Source organism: Corvus cornix, chromosome 17 (assembly GCF_000738735.6).
Source record: "Corvus cornix cornix isolate S_Up_H32 chromosome 17, ASM73873v5, whole genome shotgun sequence".
NCBI classification, from domain to species: Eukaryota; Metazoa; Chordata; class Aves; order Passeriformes; family Corvidae; genus Corvus; species Corvus cornix.
In genome coordinates, this window is record NC_046346.1 from 9,661,707 (window position 1) to 9,681,338 (window position 19,632).

At 48.6% G+C, this 19,632-nt stretch overlaps 1 protein-coding gene across 2 annotated transcripts in view; it reads right to left on the minus strand.

The window, feature by feature from the left end:
* The window catches only part of PNPLA7 (patatin like phospholipase domain containing 7), a 117,821-nt gene that overhangs the window by 29,607 nt on the left and 68,582 nt on the right, over positions 1-19,632 (minus strand). For both annotated transcript variants that reach the window (XM_039561815.1, XM_039561814.1), the window contains exons 23-26: positions 17,478-17,541; positions 16,840-17,008; positions 15,560-15,742; positions 14,445-14,563 (exon numbers count right to left, since the gene is read on the minus strand). In XM_039561815.1, coding sequence (XP_039417749.1) covers positions 14,445-14,563; positions 15,560-15,742; positions 16,840-17,008; positions 17,478-17,541 — 535 coding nt within the window. The remainder of the gene's footprint in view (positions 1-14,444; positions 14,564-15,559; positions 15,743-16,839; positions 17,009-17,477; positions 17,542-19,632) is intronic.

Sequence of the window (19,632 nt, forward strand, 5' to 3'; positions counted from 1 at the left end):
CCAAGTCCACCGTAGGTGTCATTTGGCCAAGCTATGCTGAACACATTCTTTCCATCCAAATAAATCCCCTCCAGCTGCTGAAATGCTTTGGGACAGGTTTGTGGTTATCCTGGGTGTAAATGACTTCAGTGACAGATCTGTGCTGCTGCAATCCAAGAGCAGAAAATGGCTCATTTTGCTTTCCTCTCCAAATTCCCCTTCTCCCCATCTCCTACTGCTTCTTCCCATAAGATGCCCTGAGTGAAAGGAATTATACTTTTATCCTGCCCATTGTTTTTAGGCTTTTAGAGTGCAGCTATTTTTGCACTCTGCTGCTCGTGCCTGGCACTTCCCACTGCCTCAGCCCTGATATTCCACCAAGGAACAGACCCTACCCGACACCTCCTGCTCCCTGCAGACAGCCCACATCAGGTGCCTTTCTTAGGACATGTGAAGTACCTTAAATCATTTCCTACTTGGAGGACAATTTTAAACAGGCCAAGAGTAGCTCCAGACTGGATTCTCTCCCTTTAACTGTTTCTCCTGATTCACACATCCGTAAATAGGAGGGATTTGATGTGAGCACTCTGGATTTGTTCCTACTTTGCTGCATGATGCCTTTGAATGAATAACAAAAGATCATTATTACTTTTATTGGCAAGTCATCCCCTCCTCCTGCATCCACAGAGTCCCTGCCGATATCCCACTAACATGTGACAGCCACAGATCTCCAACAGATTCACTGATCCCAAAGCAAGATGGGAATCAAAGTCCTTTTCTTGCTTGTAAAGGGACCTCCCACAAGCTGCCTGACTAAATTATGTTTCATTTAGACACAACCACAAAGCTGATTCTTCCAGCTCCAACACCCTGAGCAGGAGCATTCCTGGAATGTGCAAACTAAATCCTGAGAAAGGCAATCGTGCCTGAGCCCCCCCTTTTCTCCAGGTACCACCTGACCTCCCAAAAGAAAGAAATGGGGATTTTCCCCCCCTCTCCCTACAGCTTTAGGCCATCACTGCCCCTACATGAGACTTCTCAACAACTCCTTGCAGTTGGTTCTCTCCTGGGCACTTCTTCCCAGCTCCACAAACACAGACAGGCTGCCAAGGGAAGCGTGTGCCAGCACCCTGCCAGGCACGCACATCCCCCTCTGACAGCATCCCAGGGCTCCCACAGAGCTGCACTGGGCAGCTGCAAACTGAGCAGGAAAAGAAATTGAAGCCAGGAGCAAGATCCATGTTAACAGCCAGAGGACTAGTGCAGGAAAAAAAAAAAAAAGCCCCAGGGATTGTGCATTTCTTGTAATACCAGACCTGATTTCACAGGGACATGTCCTGGCTTAGGGAAACGTGGAAATGCAAGTGTAGGGCAAGAGGAGAACAAAGGGAGGTGGCTTGTGCCAGTGCTGTACCTGCACAGCAGCGACAACAGGGACAGGGAAAACCTCCTGGATGACACAGAGCTGAATGTCTCTCACTGCAGAGGAGAGGGACAGGGCAGGGCTGTTACACGGGAGGAAGCAGCACCCCAGAGAGGGGATGCACACACAGCATGTCCCTGGAGCTGCACATGCAGCTTCCTTCACCCTAAAGCTGCCTGAAGGAGCAGCTGGATGGAGCACCTCCCCTGCCAGGACTAACACTGTCCCAGGACAGTGACAAGTGACCCAGGAACAATGACCTACAACAGGACTTTCAAATAATTCCTATCAGAACCCAAAGCTTTGCCCAGGAAGTGCAGTCAGTATCTGAACAGAAACTCCTTCCCATCACATTCACTGCCTAGGACAGGCCTGATTCATTAATGCCCTTTGCAGGGAGAGCTGAACCAGCATCACCCAGCTCAAGGAGGAGCTGGCAGCCAGAGCCAGGCTCTGTTCTCAGCTCTGCCACTGCCTCAGCCTGGCCTGAGTGAGGCAAAGCAGGGGCTGCTCTGAGCATCAGCTGCCCCAGGTGCTGCTTTCTGCACTCCCTGAACCGTGATCCCTGTGCGGAACAAGCCTCCAGAAGCTGTGCTGGATAAACTCCAAGCACCATTCCTTCTTTACTGCTCCTGGTCACAAAGAGGTCACTCGGTCTGGTCAGCTGGACAAGGGGACACTGAGGGGAGACCTCACTGCAGTTACACTTTCCTTGTGAGGGAAAGAACAGGGCCAGCTCTGATCTCTGCTCTGTGGTGAACAGGGACAGCACCCAGGGAGCAGCTGGAGCTGGGCCAGGGCAGGCTCAGGCTGAGAGCAGGGAAAGGTTCTACCCCAGAGGGTGCTGGGCACTGCCCAGGCTCCCCAGGGAATGGGCAGGCCCCAAGGCTGCCAGAGCTCCAGGAGCGTTTGGACAGCGCTGCCAGGGATGCCCAGGGTGGGGCTGTTGCGGGGTCTGTGCAGGGCCAGGAGCTGGATTTGATGGTCCTGGTGGGTCCCTTGCAGCTCAGGGTATTCAGTGATTCCGGGAAAGAAATGACCACAAAGCAGAGAGAGGAGTTACAGGGTTGGAGCCCTGCTTCCCTAAATACCACAGCCCAGCACACACAGAGAGCCTTTCTGCCAGAGGGTCTTGCAGGAAAATTCCCGCTGCTGAAATGAGCCCTTGCTTTCATGCCCTGGGGAAGTGCTGCTGGCATGTGACTGTGATGCACGAAGGACAGAGCAGAAGGGATAAAAGGAAAATTCCCCTGTGAGCCGTGCATGTGCCAGCCCTGCACGTGCTGCCAGAGCTGGGATCAGATCCGGCTCAGGAGCAAGGATGCAGCGGGACATCCCAGATTAAAGTGCCAGCAGGAATGCAGGCTGTCCTCCCTGCTCAGGGCATGGGCTGAAGGAAACACAAGCAGTACAAAACTAGAGCCCTGCACCAATATTCTCCCCACGAGCCACGTTTAACACATCAGCAGGATGTTGCCTGTGTTTGAAAGAACAACCCGAGCCTGGGAGCAGCCAGAAGGGACACTCGCTTTTCAGGCCATGGCTGAGGGGGCAGCCAGGCAAGGCTGCAGCTCAACTAAAATCCACTTCAGCTTCAAAGAAGAAGCTGGATTCAAAGAGGAATGCAGCTCAGGCATTCAGCCTCACCAGCCCCCATCTCTCCTCCTAACTGACTCAGCAGGATGAAGGAGCTCTCCCTGAATGCTCTGAAGAGATGCTGGTTCCTTTGGATAAAAAAAGGATTAAGGCCATGGCTGCTGCAGAGCTCTGCTGTGTCTCCCACCAAAGCCTCCCCAGGCTTCCTGCACCTCCTTCCTGATGGAGTTACCTGGCAAAGGAGGCAGAAAAATAGAGAAATTGTTGAGGGGACTTTATTAAGCTCCATTAGAGCCCAACAAACCAGAATTAAGACACCCTCAGAACCTTAAAACTCCTGAAGAAGCAAAGCCATAAAAACAGTTTTTCCCTGGAAGGACTGTCCAGCCCTTTACAGACTGCCCAGGGCAGTGCTGGAGTCCCCAGCCCTGGAGGGGTTTAAAAGCCACGTGGATGTGGCACATGGGGACACGGGTCAGTGCTAGCCTGGGCAGTGCTGGGGGAATGGTTGGACTCAATGATCTCAAAGGTCTTTTCCAAGCTTAAGCATTCTGTAATTCTATGAACTACAAATTCTACAAACTTGTCTTTACCATGTCTGTTTTGGAGATGTGCAAAAAGCACATTGGGCAACCACTCCCCCAGCCCTGCTCTGAGCACAACAGAAACAGACTGAAGGTGCCTGAGCTTCCAAGCCCATGGGAGTGGACAGCACATCCTGAAATCCACCACGGCCAGCACACAGGGAACCACTGGCACTTCAGGGACCATGATCCCAAAACTGGGGCTGATGACTGAGCCTGCAGCTCTCAGAGTAACAGATGCAGCTACAACCACTACAGAACCACTGTCTGAGGGGTGGTGGTGGTTGTAGATTGATCCTGGAGTCATTGGGGAGCTGCTCTTCGTATTGGGTTGAGGGGAAGTCGGATGTTGTTTATGTGAAGAGCTACATGGAATGGCATCAGGAAAGGTGACATAAGGAAAAGCCTCTTTACACAAACAGCAGCATTTTTTGGTGTGTTCCGTGGCTGATCCTGGCATTGAGAGGCTCAGTCACTGGCTCAGAAGTGGAGCAAGCCTACTACAAGTTGCAACTGGATTATCTCCAACTGGCACCTTCGAGCTTTTGCAGCAGCAGCAATATACCCAAACACTGCTTTGAAATCTAATCCCAGTTATATCTTTCCAATAACATTATTTCCCAGCTTTCCTGACCATAAAACTTCCCAGCATCATAAATCTGCCAGAATTATTGCTATGCTTTTCTGCCAGCTCCAAAGGAACACAGAAACCAGACCCCTGCATTTCTGCTGCTGTGGTCCTGCGTGAGCACTCACAAGGAACTTTCCAATCTTGACAACATTGATTAATTGATTAATCAACTAAGCACCATTTCTAAGCTAAACAGAGGGAATAACCCCACATTACTGGGTTCTCTCCTAACATCCAGCAGGATCTCTCCCAGCAGCTGCCCTGGAGGAAGCTTTTTCCCTTCCACAGCCCACACGTATTGATCCAGAGACCTGAATTTTTCTTGTCTTCCCCTCCATTAACAACAATCTCATTCCATCCTCCCACTTAGCTTTGCCCTCAGATTTCCAGCAACTCCTTAAGCCAAAGCTCAGGAGCCATTTCCCTTTGGCCTTGCCATGCTGCAGAGATCACACATCAACCCCGTGCCAGGCAGGCACATCTTGCAGAAAAAGCATCTCCTATTCCTCACAAGCCCAGTGAAACCCCCTTCCTGCAAGAAAACCCAAATACAATGTCCTTTTATAGCCCTGATCTTGTTTCTGCTTTATACACTAACTTTAGAACAAGCTTTAAACAAAGAGATTTGTGCCTGACACAGAAAATAAATGAGCAAAATGTGTTCAGCCCTTCCAGGAGGGCTGTCAGGGCTGCCCAGCCTTGAGGTGTGAAGGGATACAGGAAGAAAGCACTGGAGGGGAGAAAATGCACAAAATAGTCGGAGGTAAATTATAAAATGCACCAGGGTTTTTGTTTTCTGATCCCAGCTGGCAGCAGCATTTTCGGAGAGGGGCACAGGAGCAGGGAAGAGGCTGAATGGCAAACTGCACCCACTTGGGGATGTCACAAAATCCCATCTCTTACTCTGAGCCAAGGAACAATTCAGTCATCGTCTGCAAAGGGAGATTATTTCTTTGGAAAACAAAGATACTGTCCTTCCCCACACCTTTGAGACTTATTTATTAAAGCTTGGAAGAACCCATTTTGAGCACAACATCTGGAAGCTGCAGAAATAAGACCAAAGCGCTTTAGAGAATCTAAGTGTGAATTTACTTAGAACTCCTCTCCAATCTCCTTTTTTCTTATCAGGAAAGCTCACTGCCCAGGTAGGGCTGGACAGAGATTCCCCAAAACCACAGCAATGCAAGAACCACACTCCTGAAGGCACAGGGACTTGCCAAGAGAGCTTGACAGCTGCTCCATGGGAAGTGAACACAGCACATGCTTCTACATCTGATAGAAAAAGGTGCAAAACCAGCAAGAAGAGCTGACCCACAACTCCACCACCTCCTTGTTTAAGTTCATCTGTTCATCAAGGCATTGCTGTGAATAAATGAGTTTGGTGGGTTGAAGACTGGAGATCAGGACAGGAGAGTCCAACTAAACCACCCGCAATTAATTTTAGGGGTTTTTTTTGAAGCCATAACTTTGAAGTAGATGACTCCCAAGCTCCTGCTGCTTGGAGGGTTTAATAGAAGCTGCTATAACCTTCAACCTCCGTGGCAGATGGGAGCAAATGAGCAATTACAGAGGTGCTGCAGATGGGAAAAGGAAAAATCAGCTCATTAAGCATTCTGTGGGTGCCAGGCCATGTGAACATGGCTTTTGTGGGCACGTGACGACCCAACTGTTACACAGCTCTGAGCAACTGGCATTCAGGTCTGGGAATCTGGGAGCAGCCACAGGCTCTGCCTTTCCCCCAGCTCACTGGAGGCAGAGCTCTGAATTGCTGCACAAACACAATTAAAAGCACGATGAACGCGCCGGGCATCGCTCGGGATGGTCCCTCCCTGAAGAAATCAAAGCAGAGCCTCTCAGGAGCAATTAGGCTGCAGCCTCTTCCCAACCATCTGCAAACACAGAGCCCCAGGCCCCCAGAGGAGCTCCCAGCTGTGTCTCAGGAGCTTTGCTCAACAACAGCAAATACAACTTACTGATTTATTTTTAGGAGTTGTTTTTTGTTTGTTCAAACATAACTCTAGGGCTGACCTGGATAAGACTCAAATTAGGTAACCGAACACACATTATCATTATCTTTTCCAAGGAGGAGCCCACCTTCCTCACCCTTACTCCTTCAGCCTCCCCAAAAGAGCAGCACAAGTAAAACACCGAGTCAAAGGTGCAGCTTTATCTTCAAGGATAAAGAGTTTTGCTGCTTCTCTGTCATTTTACATCCTGAATATTGCCCTGGCATGAAATCTGGTTTTGAAAGATGCTGGGAATCGGGAAGCCTGGCTCTGGAATTCAGCTTTCCCTCTGGTTTATCTGCATGTGGCAATGGATGCTCCACTTGTGACAAGAGCACACACCACTTCTCTGAGCACCTACAGCAGCAATTACAAGCTCTGAAGCCACCCATGCATCAGTCTGAGCTTCAAAAAAGGATACCACAGACAAAAATTCCATTCCAGTGTGCACTGAGATCCAGACATTTATCCACACACACAAAAGCCATAACACAGGTCACCAAACAGCTTCCTCTCCTCCAAAATGCTGCCAGCCCAGTGCAGGCTGTCCGTGATGGGGGAAGGCTGCAAAGGCCAAAAGGATTAACCTCAGAGCTGCCAACTTTCTGCCTTTCCAGAGTCAAGAGACAGACTGGCTTGGCGTACAAAGGGATTACTTTGAAGAACAGGAACTGGAGGAAAGATATTTCAAGTATTCAGAGGTTGGGGTGGGTTTTTTCCATGACACAAAGCAGATTGAGCCCCTTTTGTATCATTTTGATACTTCTCTGCTGCAGAAATCCTGCTTCCTCAGCTGTTCCTGGGCACTGCAGATGCTGCACAGCAAGCCTGATTCTTCCATTTAAACAAAGGGAAGAAGCATTTTTCAAGTTCCTGTCATATCTCAGCTTAATTTGCTGGACCTTCAGAGCACGATCAGGATGAGGAACGGGATCCTTTTAGCAGCACATATTCTTCAAGACCTGTCTTGCCAGAGAGGAGGAAAACCCTTACATGCCAGCTCAGTACCTCCAGCAAGCACTTGGAACAGGAATTTCAGGGATGCTTGCCTGACTGCATCAGGGGGAGAGAAAGAAAAGACAGGAATTGCAAAAAGAAAATCCTTGCTCTCGTCTCACGTAAGTGGAAATCAGGAAATGGTGTGAACCCAGTGCAGAAGGGCCCAGTCTGTGCCAGACTGGCTCCATCCAGGGCTGCCAGACGCCAGGCTGAAGACAGGGATCTTGGCCAGCCCCCAACAAGCCCAGCACCCAGATCCCTCCTGCCAGAGGAGGCAAAGATACCCCCAAACCTCAGCAGCCCCCGCAGAAACACTGATCATGTTTTGGCACTGTACCCAGACAGCACAAAGTGTCACCTGGTCACTGCTCTGCACGCTGAAGAGTCACCTCCATCAGAACAATTGCATGGCAGGTTTCAAGCAAATTCCCCAGACACCTCCAAGCCACAAGGCAGCAGCACAAATCCATTTACATTCGGAGGTAACAACATCCTCCTGAAACCCCAAACAACTCCTCCTGGTAATGGTTTGTGTTTCTCTTCCCTCTAAGTGCTCCAGAGCCATTTCCAGAGGGTGACCTTTAAGCCATTTCCTCAGTCCCATCAGGAGCTGAATCCCAGCCCCATGAAATCCTGCCTGTCCCTTCCTCTCTCCAGCAACCGAACCCTCCAGGGCTGCCAGTGGCTCCTGGCACCACCAAGAGCACCTTGAAGAGGCTGTTGTTGCCCTTCCAAACCCCTCCTAGCCAAGGTCACAATGAAGAGCAATGGTTTTAGCAACAATTTTCTTCCATAATTTACTTCAGAAAAAGCCTCTTCTCCAGGCTATGTTTTCTGAGCAGTTCAGGAAAAAACACAACCCTGAATCCAATTTTTAGACATTTCAAGCTGTCAGCTCTGTGCCCTGTGAATTTTAAGCACTGTGAGGCAGAGACACCAAATGAAGGGGAGACCTGTACCCCATTACAAACCACTGCAAACAACATTAAACACTGCAATCAAGAACTTATTTGCAAACTTGGCACAGTCCTGAAGCTCACTGCATGATCTGGAATGATTTCAAAGCCAAGTGCATTTCTGTTGACACACAGGGACACATCAGGATGGCAAAAAAAGCTGGCAAACTGCATTTTTTTCACAATATGTGAAAATTTCACAATTTGTGAGAGGACTTGAAAGCAAAGACTGAGAAAGGAACTGAAGGGCAGATGTAAAGAGACAAGAAGGAATGAGTGGGGATTAAAAACGGTGCAAAGAAACTGGGAAATCTCAAGGCTTGGATGTGTTAGAAAGGGAAAATACACTTTCAGACTGGCAGACACAGCCAGGTGGGAAAAGAAAAAGGGGAAATAGGTTGTGTATGACCTAGATAGGAGTGGAAGCGTGGAGAAACATTGTTAAGCAAGTTCTCAAGATATTACTCTTATCCTCCAGCACAAGGAACTGGTCATGACAGCACTTGGGCTCCAGAGACCCCTTATCCCTCCTACCCTGGGGTGCCCCTCATCAGATTCACTCCATGTTAAGTCTTGAACCCAGCAAAGGAGCTGAGAAACATTTACTGTGTTCCACCTTATCTGAGGAACATCAAGAGCCCAGGAAACTCCCATGGGATTTTCTTTCATCCCTTCTGTAATCTCTATATTGAGTGTGTTTAGGATCCCAGAGGGGAAAACACTGCTCTGTTCTTTCCAGCAGTGTTTTCCTCTGGAGCTGCCTCATTCAGGCAGCAAATTCCTCCCCTTTCCTCCCACACACCCTAAGAGCACCTTGTCTGGGTGCCTGTAGTCAGGTTTGATAGTTTAAAAAAGCAACTCCCCCCCATATTTCCAGTTCCCTCCCTGTATTTGAGGTTCAGGAATCAATCTTAGGAGCCCACCAGCTCCATCTCAAGTTCTGCAGCTCCGCAGGGGCAGTTTTAAATAACATCCATGCACACACTGCTCCTGATAGGGGCAAAAAACCTCCTATCATTAGTTACCTGTATTAGCTGAGGAGTAAGAACTAATCTTCCTTAACTGAATCCAAAGCAGCTGCACCATAAAACTTCACAGAGTCTCCCCAGGAGGTTCTGTTACTGCCCAAGACTGAACCCCAGGGTTTTACAACCACGATGCAGGAAAAGGAGCTGCAGCCTGGGAAGGGAGCTGTCAGCACCATGGGAGCAAACTGCCCATCCCAAGGACAGCACTTTGGCATTGGAGCAGCATTTCCACCTCAAATTTCAGCTTTTTATTCCTCAGATGTTGCATCACACGCTGGAAGTTGAGCTATGAGGTGTCAACTCCGTCACTGCACCACCAGCCAGCCCATTCCACCTCTGGGAGCCAAACCCTGCTCCTCACCCAGGGGACATCACCTTTATCAGGCCCTAAAACACTCACAAAGCTTAGGTACTTTCTGTGCAGCCTTCCCTGTTCTCTGTCCCTGTGCTTCTCTCTGCTTTTGTGGACCATGGAGCAAAAGATGACACTGCACAAGGGATCTCAGCTCTTCTCCACAGCAGCAGTGCTGGAAACCAGACCTTCCTATGTTGCCACTTGGGAGAACTAAAAACAGCCCCCAAAAGCAGAGGTGCTATTTCCACCCTCCCTTCCTTGCAGCACATTCTTCAGTCATTCCCACGTTACGCTGACGACAAGTTCAGTGTTCATTAATTCTGGCAGCTTGTCAATTTTACCTTAATGAATTCAAGCAAGGGAAGGAACACAGTGACTTCATGGCTTCTCTCAGGAAAAAAAGCTGATGAGAATTTCACAGGAGGCAAGGAAGGAATTTCATTTGCCTGCAGTGACCCTCTTGCCAAACACCAGACCTGCACCATGCAGTGCAGAAGTGAAAGTTTCTCAGAGTTAAGATGGCAAAATCCAGTTAAGGAGGAAGCACTGAGCATCTGAGTAACAGGGTAAGCACCAAACCCTGTCTGTTCCCAATTACCACGAGAAAGGGACAGAATTAAGAAGCAGCTGCCCTCAGCCAGGATGGGACCACAAGGGTTTTGCTTTAAGACTCCTTTCCATGTTAGAATAACAAACCAAACAGAAAAACAAATCAACCTCCAAAACTTACTGGTGTCCTTATTAATCATTTCTGACTCCTCACACGAGCATATTGCAGATTCAGCTTCTGCATCCTGCCAGCTCTGACAGCACTTAATTGCTGGGGGTGTAATTAAAATGCTGCGTCACCAGCCATGGAGCAGCAACACCACGTCCCTGCGCCTGCTGAAGGCAGCCAGGAGCTCCCCAGACAACCTGAGGAGGAATATCAGATCTCACAGCACAGCACTCACTTGCTTTAAAGTGTTTTACATGGGTACATCAGGTCATCAATCCCCAAACTCAATTCCTTTTTTAGCAGGATGGAGCGGGGGAAGCACCAGAGGGTTTGTTCCCAAGCAAGAGCTCCTCACCTCCCAGCCACACTTGCAGGCTAAAAGCATCAGCAGTCAGAAAAGGAACATGATCTTCTACAGTTCTCAAGTTCTCAAAATCCGTTTCAGGTTTTCCTTATGGTGGCTGTGGGCATGTCCCACCTGCTCCTTGCTTGACCCACTGCACAGGACAGTGTGACCTCTGCAACCCTTCCAGGCACTGAGTGCAGCTCTGCCTGTCCTGCCTGTGCCAGGGATGGCTCAGAAACTGCAGGGCTTTGTCCCAGTGCAGACACAGGACAAACAAATTCCTTGTGCCTTCTGGAAGAACAGATCAGCGTCCGGTGGCAGAGAAAGGAGGCAGGATTGACAAGAAGGTTTTTACTCAAAGTTGCCTGAGTGAGCTGGAGCTGCAGCCAAACATCACAGACACAGAAAATCCTCCATGGTTTCTTCTCCCTGCAATCCAGGAGTCAAACACAGAGTGCAGAGTACAAATTTGATCTCCTGAGAGCAGAACAACTGAGATTTGCCTCTCAGGGACTCTTCCAGCCTCTTCATCCCTGGGTAAAGCCACTGAATGGGAAGATAAAGCCAGGCTTTAAGGAGCTCAGGAGCAGCCCATGAGTGACCAGCTGCAGATGGACCTGCCTGCTTGTCCTTCTCTGAGAGCTTGGAGCGTGAGCACCCTGCACATGGCACAGGCTGCAGGAGCACAGACAGACAGAGGAGACAACAGGAGTGCTCATCAGACACAGAGATCCCACAACAGAAGGGCAGCACTTGCTTCTCCTACACTGCTGCTTTTATCCTCCCTTTGCAGAGTGCCAGAGCTGGAAACAAAGAAAAGGCAGAAAGGACAAGTGAAACAAGCCAACTGCCCGAAATGAAAAGGTCTGAGCCACATCTGTAGAGTCAGCAAGAAAACTGTGTGCCAAAAATCCCAGCTACTCAAGACATCAAATGCTGAGGTGTGATAATAAGTTTGAGGAGAAAACTGAACAGAAAAAGGAGAAATGAAAAGACGCCCTGATGAAATATCTATAAATATCCTTCGACAGCAGCTCCTCAGGGGAGGCTGAAATGCTCAGGGTGGGATTGTTGGGGTGTCTGTGCAGGGCCAGGACTGAAAATCTTTGTGGGGCCATTCCAGCTCGGGATACTCTGTGATTCTGGAACAGCTCACAGCCCATTTTTCCCAAAGCCTTAGGGATTCCCAGATAGTTCTGTAATAATTATTTACTCCCTAGAAATTCTAGTTTTCAAACAGCTTTGCTAAGACAACCACAGCAAACCAAAGAAGGGCTGTACGTGGGAGGGCTAAAGGTCAGGACAACTATTTATGGAAGGTTTATGCCTTTGGTGCAGGGCTTGATGTGTCACTACTCTTGCAACTACACCTCAAAGGTTTTGTTTTCCTAAACACAAACCCCCTTTCCCTTCCCTCAAACTCTACTATGTTTCTAAGTAAAATTAGGTTAGCATTTAACAGAAGCAAAACACTGTAATTTTAGAACCGTATCACTTCAAGTTCTTTTATTTTTATGGTCACAGGAGAAAGAAAACCTTTAGTTCCTATGAGCCTTTTGTCATGACAAACCACAATGATAATTACTAGGAAGCTGCTCTTGGTAAAACCTCCCAATCCAGCTGTCACTGGGAAGCCAGACAAACATTCCCAAAATAACAACTAAATAATTGATATTACTGGAGTCACAGAACACAATACCTTGAACAAATACCCACTAGGCAGCCCCTGTCACTGTTACCTCTCCCTGGCTGTGTGACCAGCATGATTCCTGCTCTGAGAGCAAACTGGGAAGTTCCTCATGCAATTATTATCCAAAGGCCATTAATAGTCTGTGCAGAGACCCATGAAGACATTCTTAGTCTGACTGTGCTTTAATCACAGGATGATTCTAAGTACCTAATCTAATCTCTTGAAATTCTCTTGTTAGTAGAAATGGGCAATCTAAGAATTTACTTTGCCCTTCCAAAGGCAGAGGTTCAGAGTAATTCTGTCCTTTCCCCAGTCTTAATTACATTCTCACTTTGAAAAATCTTTATCTAACCACAATTTAGATGACTATTTAATGACTAAAACAGCATTCTGTACCTTTCCAGGGAAAACACAATGCTCACACCATCCCTGTGCCAGCCTGGAACCCCTGAACAAACATTTCAGTCCATGGCATAGAAAGCATTCCAGAGAAGGAAGAAATATCCCATTTATCCGCTCTGCCCTTAATCCTCTTCAAGTCCTCCCCATTCAGGGATGCAGAAATGAGCAGATTGATGGCTAATGGCCCATGGCTCATTGCTGAATGGGTGATGAGCATCCAGAGACCCCAAAGCCAACACAGCAGCAGAGCAGCTTTGCAGAGAGGGACAACACAGGACCAACACAGGCTCAGTGACCCTGCTCCTCCTTACCTCGGATCCTGCACACCCGCAGGTGGGAGCTTGCAAATTAAGTAGTAGAACAAAAAAATAATAAACAGTTTGGCAAAAATTACAGCAGTGTTACAGAAGGAAGGAAGGGAACGAGCAAAATGTGCTGCCAGCAGTACAGGAGTGCACATATTTAGCATGACACAGGCTTTGGTAGAGGCAGAGATATCAGCTGGGAACAAAGAACAAACCACAGACGCTTTGTATCAGTGGAGGAGAAGCCTCCTGAGATACTGAGATAAAACAGAAGCTCCCCTCTGCTGCTCTGCTTTGTGTCTCCACAGGACAGAGCTTGCGTTGGAAACGAAATCCTGAAACCAGCTCAGGTGAGGGGTTGTGAAAGGGAGCAGGATCAAGGCACCTGTGAGACACTCAAGGAATCAGCTCTGGCTGTCTCAGCACCGGTGACTGCACAGGAGGAGCTGGCACAAAGGAGCTCCAACCCTTCCTGCAGCGAAGGCTCCCCCGAAGCGCGCGCTGGCCCAACGACAAAAATGTGATATTTCTGTGCACTTAAACAGACAGACTGCGTGCAAATTAGGGATTTTAGTTTTCTGAGAGCTGTATTTCAAAGCACTCTTTTAAAGCAGGGCTTCAAGAACACAGTGATGGAGACAACAAAGGCAGCACTCACTTGAGACAAAGGGCAACTCAATTCCGTCTCAACAGAAAACTCTCCAAGTAAAAAGGGATTCCAAAGAAAAATGCCAGTAATAATTTATTTCTAAAGCTCACTGGGGGTTTCAGATGGAATTCTAACAGAGTGCTCAGCACACACCTTGTCCTTGCGTCTGCAAAAACACACTCTTTCTGTAAGGTAAGGCTGTCAGAGTGTATGGGTACCTGGGGGTTTGGAGGATTATAAGGATGAGAACATTCTCCATTAGAGGACATAATTCCCCTTACTGCTCAAAGTTTGAAGAGCTTTGAAATACTGTGAGCCATTTTCTAATATAAGAATCCATAAGGGAAAAAGAGTCCATAGTGTAGGCCAACAGAAAGAAACGTCATCTTTCGTGCCCTGGTCACCTCCTGGTATTAAACCATTATGAGGGGCCTCAAGAGGTCACAAACGCTCATGTTCCTTCTGCAGAAATCCTGCACAAATCCCCCCAGCAGGCTAAGTTTGTGTAATTCCTCAGTGTCTCCTCCCCCAAACGCTGCCTGCAGAGCAGTGCTGGTGTCCCAGGATGTCTGTCACCCTGAGGGATCTGTCGCAGCCCAGGGACAGTGGGGCTCTCGGATCTGGTAGATGCACCAGCACAGAATCCCAGAGTGGTTGGGGTTGGGAGGGACCTTAAAGCCCATCCTGTTCCACGCCCTGCCATGGGCAGGGACACCTTGCACAGGCCAGGTTGCTCAGAGCCCCATCCAGCCCAGGATAGCCGGGACAATGCCCTACCTGGCCCCGCCGCCGCCCAGCACCAGCGCGATGGCGTTGCCCGTCAGGACCCGGGCCAGGCGCGAGAAGTCGGAGTGACGGTCCGGGGCCTTCTGGAACACACGTTCATACATCTCCACCTGCAGAGGAGAGCCAGGCATGGTCACTGCACAGCAGGGCAGAGTCAGCCAACAGCAGCCTGCTAAAAGATGCTGCAAAGATGAGGAGACTGGAGCTTCTCTCTTGTGAGGGAACGCTGGGGGAGCTGGGGCTGCTCAGCCTGGAGAAGGAAAGACTGAGAGGGATCTTATCCATGTCTGTCCCTGTCTGCAGGGATGGACCAGGCTCTGCTCCATGGGGCCCAGCAATGGGACAAGAGGAACGGGCAGGAACTGATGCCCAGGAGTTCCACTGGACAGGAGGAAGAATTTCTTTCCTGTGCAGTGATCAAGCCCTGAACAGAGATCACAGAGGGTGTGGATTCTCCCTCAGTGGAGATAGCCCAAACCCATCTGGACACAATCCTAGTGACTGCTCCAGGGGACCCTGCTGAGCAGGGAGGAGGGACTGAAGGAGCTCCAGTGGTCCCTTCCAGCCTGAAGCTGTCGGTGACTCTGTTACAGTGCTTCTCCAAAGGAACAGAGGGTTGTGAACCACCCAAACAGTTCTAGTGACCAGTGGCCTCTCTCAGTCTTTTAGAGCTGCTGGGGGCAGTACAGCATTTCCTCTGGAGCTCTTTCTCTTCCTTGACAATGTTCCTGGGATCCAGGAACAACCCCAGGCTGCCTCTGCCTTATAGTTAGCATGGCTTTGGGAAGCACAGGGATCCTTCCAACAAAAAGGACTCTACGGCCTGTACACACCTTTGACTGGGACTCTGAGACAGTGTTACTCATTTCAGGATGCTGAAATTACCCTTTTCAGGAGATCAAAAAGCCAAGTGTGCATCCATAGAGAAAACCTGCCTCCCTTATCCCTGCTTCCTGAATCCAGTGGAGGCCAGGCAGATGTAAAGAGAACCCACGGCATACCAGAATATCACGGAGTGTCATTATCCCAGATCCCCCTTGATACACAGATTACAGACAAAAGTAAGGGACAGCAAGGGACCAGCCACCAAATCAGGAATCTCTTACCAGCTTGGGCAGACTCCTCTTGGAGAAGACTCTGCGTGGGCAGTGGATGTGGAGGTGAGCAGAACACCAGCTCCGCATGTTGAGCCACTCCACGGTCCGGGAAGGGAGAGGCCCATCCTCCTTGTGGAGCAGGACCAGCTGCTTCTGGGCTCTCACTGCAGTGTTCTCCAGCATCCTCTCCAGCTACAGCAGTTATGGACACCAAAGGAAAGGGCAATCAGTGCTGGCTGCTCCAGCCTCAGTGAAATTCATCCACACACACCCCACACCCCTATTCCCACCTGAATCCAAGTCTGCACACGCAGAACCCCCAAACATGATTTATTTAGGCAACAACACTGTTAACTCTGGGCTTACACAGCACACAGAAGCCTAAAATCAGCCAAGGATTCAAACCTGAACGTTTTTGACTTAAACCAGGCCATTAAATGCACAGCACAGGCAGGCACTGCTCCTGCAACGTGAGATGCTGCCCGAGTCAGACTCGAGCCCAACTCGAGCCCACAAATATTCAGTGTTTTCTTCTTTCCCTTCCCATCAGTCCATTTTTTTTTTTCCTCCTTGCATTTCTGATTCTGAATTTTTTGTTGTTGTTTTAGGCAACTGCTGGCAGCTTGTTCTGCCTGTGCTTCCTGCCTCCCACGTGCAGGCAGGAAGAGCCCACACAACAGGACACACACGAAAGCTGCACGTGGGACCAGCCCAGGCTCTTTGCAGGTCAGACTCAGCACTTCAGCATCCTAAAAAACCCCACCTGTGATCTCTTTTTTAATTTATTGCAGAATTTTTGTCTGGTCAGAAGACTTTGGTAATAAAATATAAAACTGTAGAAATAGATAGTAAGGGGGGGGAAAAAAAGTACAGCTTAAAATCTGTAATAAAATATAATAAATAATTCATACACTGCAATTTAGATCTACTTTTTCCTAAGCACACACCATGAATTTCATCCAGGCAGAAAAGAATTTCTCCCTTTATGTGGAGACCCAAAGAAATTCTGAGCAGACATGCAAAGCTTCAAAGCAATTTTTGATTTACCATGGGCCAAAAATGACTCTTTAGAGGAAAAGAACTTTGCTGGAAGTACTCCCACATAAAACTTGCCATTTCAGAGGATTCTCATGCAATTCTTTTGCTATTCCTAACAGGCATTTCTCAGAAATATTTCATTATTTATGCCTCACTGGGTGTTAAACCCGGGAAAAATGCATGAGTGTGAAGCAACCTGCTTTGACCTGGACTGTTCCCAGTGCCAAGAGGGGAAGGAGCAGTTCCCACACCTCTCCCACAGTGGGCTCCTGGTCCCCCAGCCCCACGATGAGGATGCAGTCGGCCTGGCGGATGCAGCGCTGGGTCCAGGGGGTCAGGGTGCTGTCAGCCTGGTACAGCACAATCCTGTGGATGTCCTCCTGCTGGCCCAGCCAGCTGGTCAGTCTGTACTCGTGGATGCTGGGGACAGACAAGGAAAACAGGGAATTCAACTGGTTTTACATCGCAGCTCCCAAGAGAATAGAGCAGAATCTGACACAGGGAGAGTCCTGCATTTCCTGCTCAGCCAGGATCTGCTCCCAGCTCCAAGCTCCTGCTGGCTCTGTTTCTCCAGGATTTACACCATTAGACAGATACACCAAGGCAAGAGGATGCAGTGATGCCTCACTTCAGTAATGCTCCCCCAGCATCCCTAGGAATGAGCACACTTGAAGCAATTCAGCTTTTCCAATTTCACAAGTGAGAAAGTAATGGTGGAAAAAACCCACCCACATCTGCACCAAATACTCTTGAAACATTATTGTCTCCAACACCTGGAGCAGAAGGCTCAATGTATGTCAGAAGACAGGATTTTACTCCCAAACTCTGTATTTCTAAGAGCAGTCCAGTGTCTCTCTGCATCTCCCTGAGCAGTGACGAGGGCAGGTACCTGTCGAGAGCAGCAGAGCCCAGGCGCTGTTTGATGTTGTCACTGGTGAGCAGCAGGGCAGGACCTGGGGGAACAAGGAATTTCATCTGTGAACACCTGAACTTGAGCTCCTGAGCTCCTGGAGAAAACTGCCCAGAGAAGCTGTGGCTGCCCCTGGATCCCTGGCAGTGTCCAAGGCCAGGTTGGATGGGGCTTGGAGCAACCTGGGATAGTAGAAGGTGTCCCCTGCCCATGGCAGGGGTGGGGTGAAATGAGTTTTGAAGTCCCTTCCAACCCAAACCATTCTGTGATTCCAATAATTCAATTCCATGAATTGGCTTTGAAGGCAGTGATGGATCACTGCATTGACCAGAGCTGGCAAAAAGTCTTCACAAAAATTTTCACACTTTTCTAGGAATACATCTTCCAATTCTCCCTGTTCCCAGCAGTCACAACCTGCAAGCTCTGTTATCCCATTCCTTGGTGTCATGCAGGATCACAGAATCACGGAATGGTTTCAGTTGGAAGGGACCTTAAAGCTCATTCCATTCCATGGGCACACCTTCCACTATTCCAGGCTGCTCCAAGCCCTGTCCAGCCTGGCTCTGGTGACAGCTCCTATTGCAGCTGCATTTTCATAAACTCAGCATTCAAAATATCACAGACCTTTACAGCCACACAAAGCTCAGGATCCTGGTTTCAAAGAAAAAAGCCTCTCCACTGACCTCCCAAAATCCAGAACTTGTTCATCCTGCACTGAACCAACCCTCCAGGTGAATCCTCAAGCTCTCTGCAGCATTACCACTTATTCAACGTGCCACCAGGAACCCACAGCACTACCAACCCCAAAGACGTTCCCAAATCTGTAGGGCACAGACAGACACAGACACATCTGGCAACAACCTCAGATCTGAGCTGAATTTTGGTGCACATAAAGCTTCTTGCAGGCACTTTAGTTTAATTTTCTTATTAGCAATTCTATTGCTGCAGCAATTTGTGCCATATGTGGTGGAGGTTGCAGAGTGACTGCAGTTAAATACAAAAAAATGCAAAGAAAAGAAAACTTAAGGGAATAACTGCACACCTAGAGAAAATATTACCTGTCTCTTACTGAGAGAGAAATTCACGTTTACAGAACATGACAGAGCAGTTGCTTTGTATTCATGTCTTCATTGTGCAATCCCTCATTGTTTCATTAACAACAGAACTGAAATTTATGTACTAAATAACAAAACACTTCATTATGTGAGGAGTCTCAAGGCAAGGTTATAACGAGTTCAGTAAAAATCAAGGAACCGTGAACAACCAACATGGGAGAAGGTCACAAATTCCCACCTATGTGTTCAAAAAGCAAAGCCCACAGGTACAGATCTGGAACGGGCTGTCCTGACCTTCAGGGCCAACTCATCTCCCCCTCAGTGCTCAAGTCCCGCTGCAAAGGTTTCACTCTCCTTTAGCTGACTTTACTCTCAGACTTGAAAAAGTTCCCAAGTGTCATTTTTCATCTTGTACTTTCCAACACCCAAATAACATTTGCTCTTTGCTACGCTGATTATCAAGGAAGAGCAAACAGAAATGGACAAAAATATCCCATAAGCAGAGACCAAAAGATAAAGCTGGTGAGAAAGCACAGAGAGGAGGACATCTCAAGAACAGAATTTGACTTCCTCATCCTCCAACAAGAGTTCTGGGAATTGGTTCCTATGAAAGCAACAAGTCCCAAGCAGAGGGAATGAGCATCATTCCCAGAACAGACCTGAGCTTTGCCTGCCCTTCCCTCCTCCCTCTGCTGCTCCTTGAACCACACAACTGCAGGCAACAGCCCCAGTCTTGGGACAGGGGGTTATCACCTTATTTTTAACACTGGCAGATTCTTTTATCTGATTCACTGTTCACCTGATGTGAATGTTGGTCTGGTACAGCTTTGAATGGCATAATGGGATAAGGGAGGTCTCCCAGAGGGAATCCTGATGGCATTGCACAGGACAGAACAGCAGGGGCAGAGGGCAGGGCAGTTCTGCAAGCATTCAGCAGCAGAGTGATCATCAGTGTTCATTAACGTGTCAGAGTTCTCAGCTAAATAGAAAAGATATGTGGATTAAATATCCTTCCAGGATATGTGGCTTATAAAGCTTTCTGACAGTGCTGGAAGTTCAGCAAGCAAAGACAAACTGCC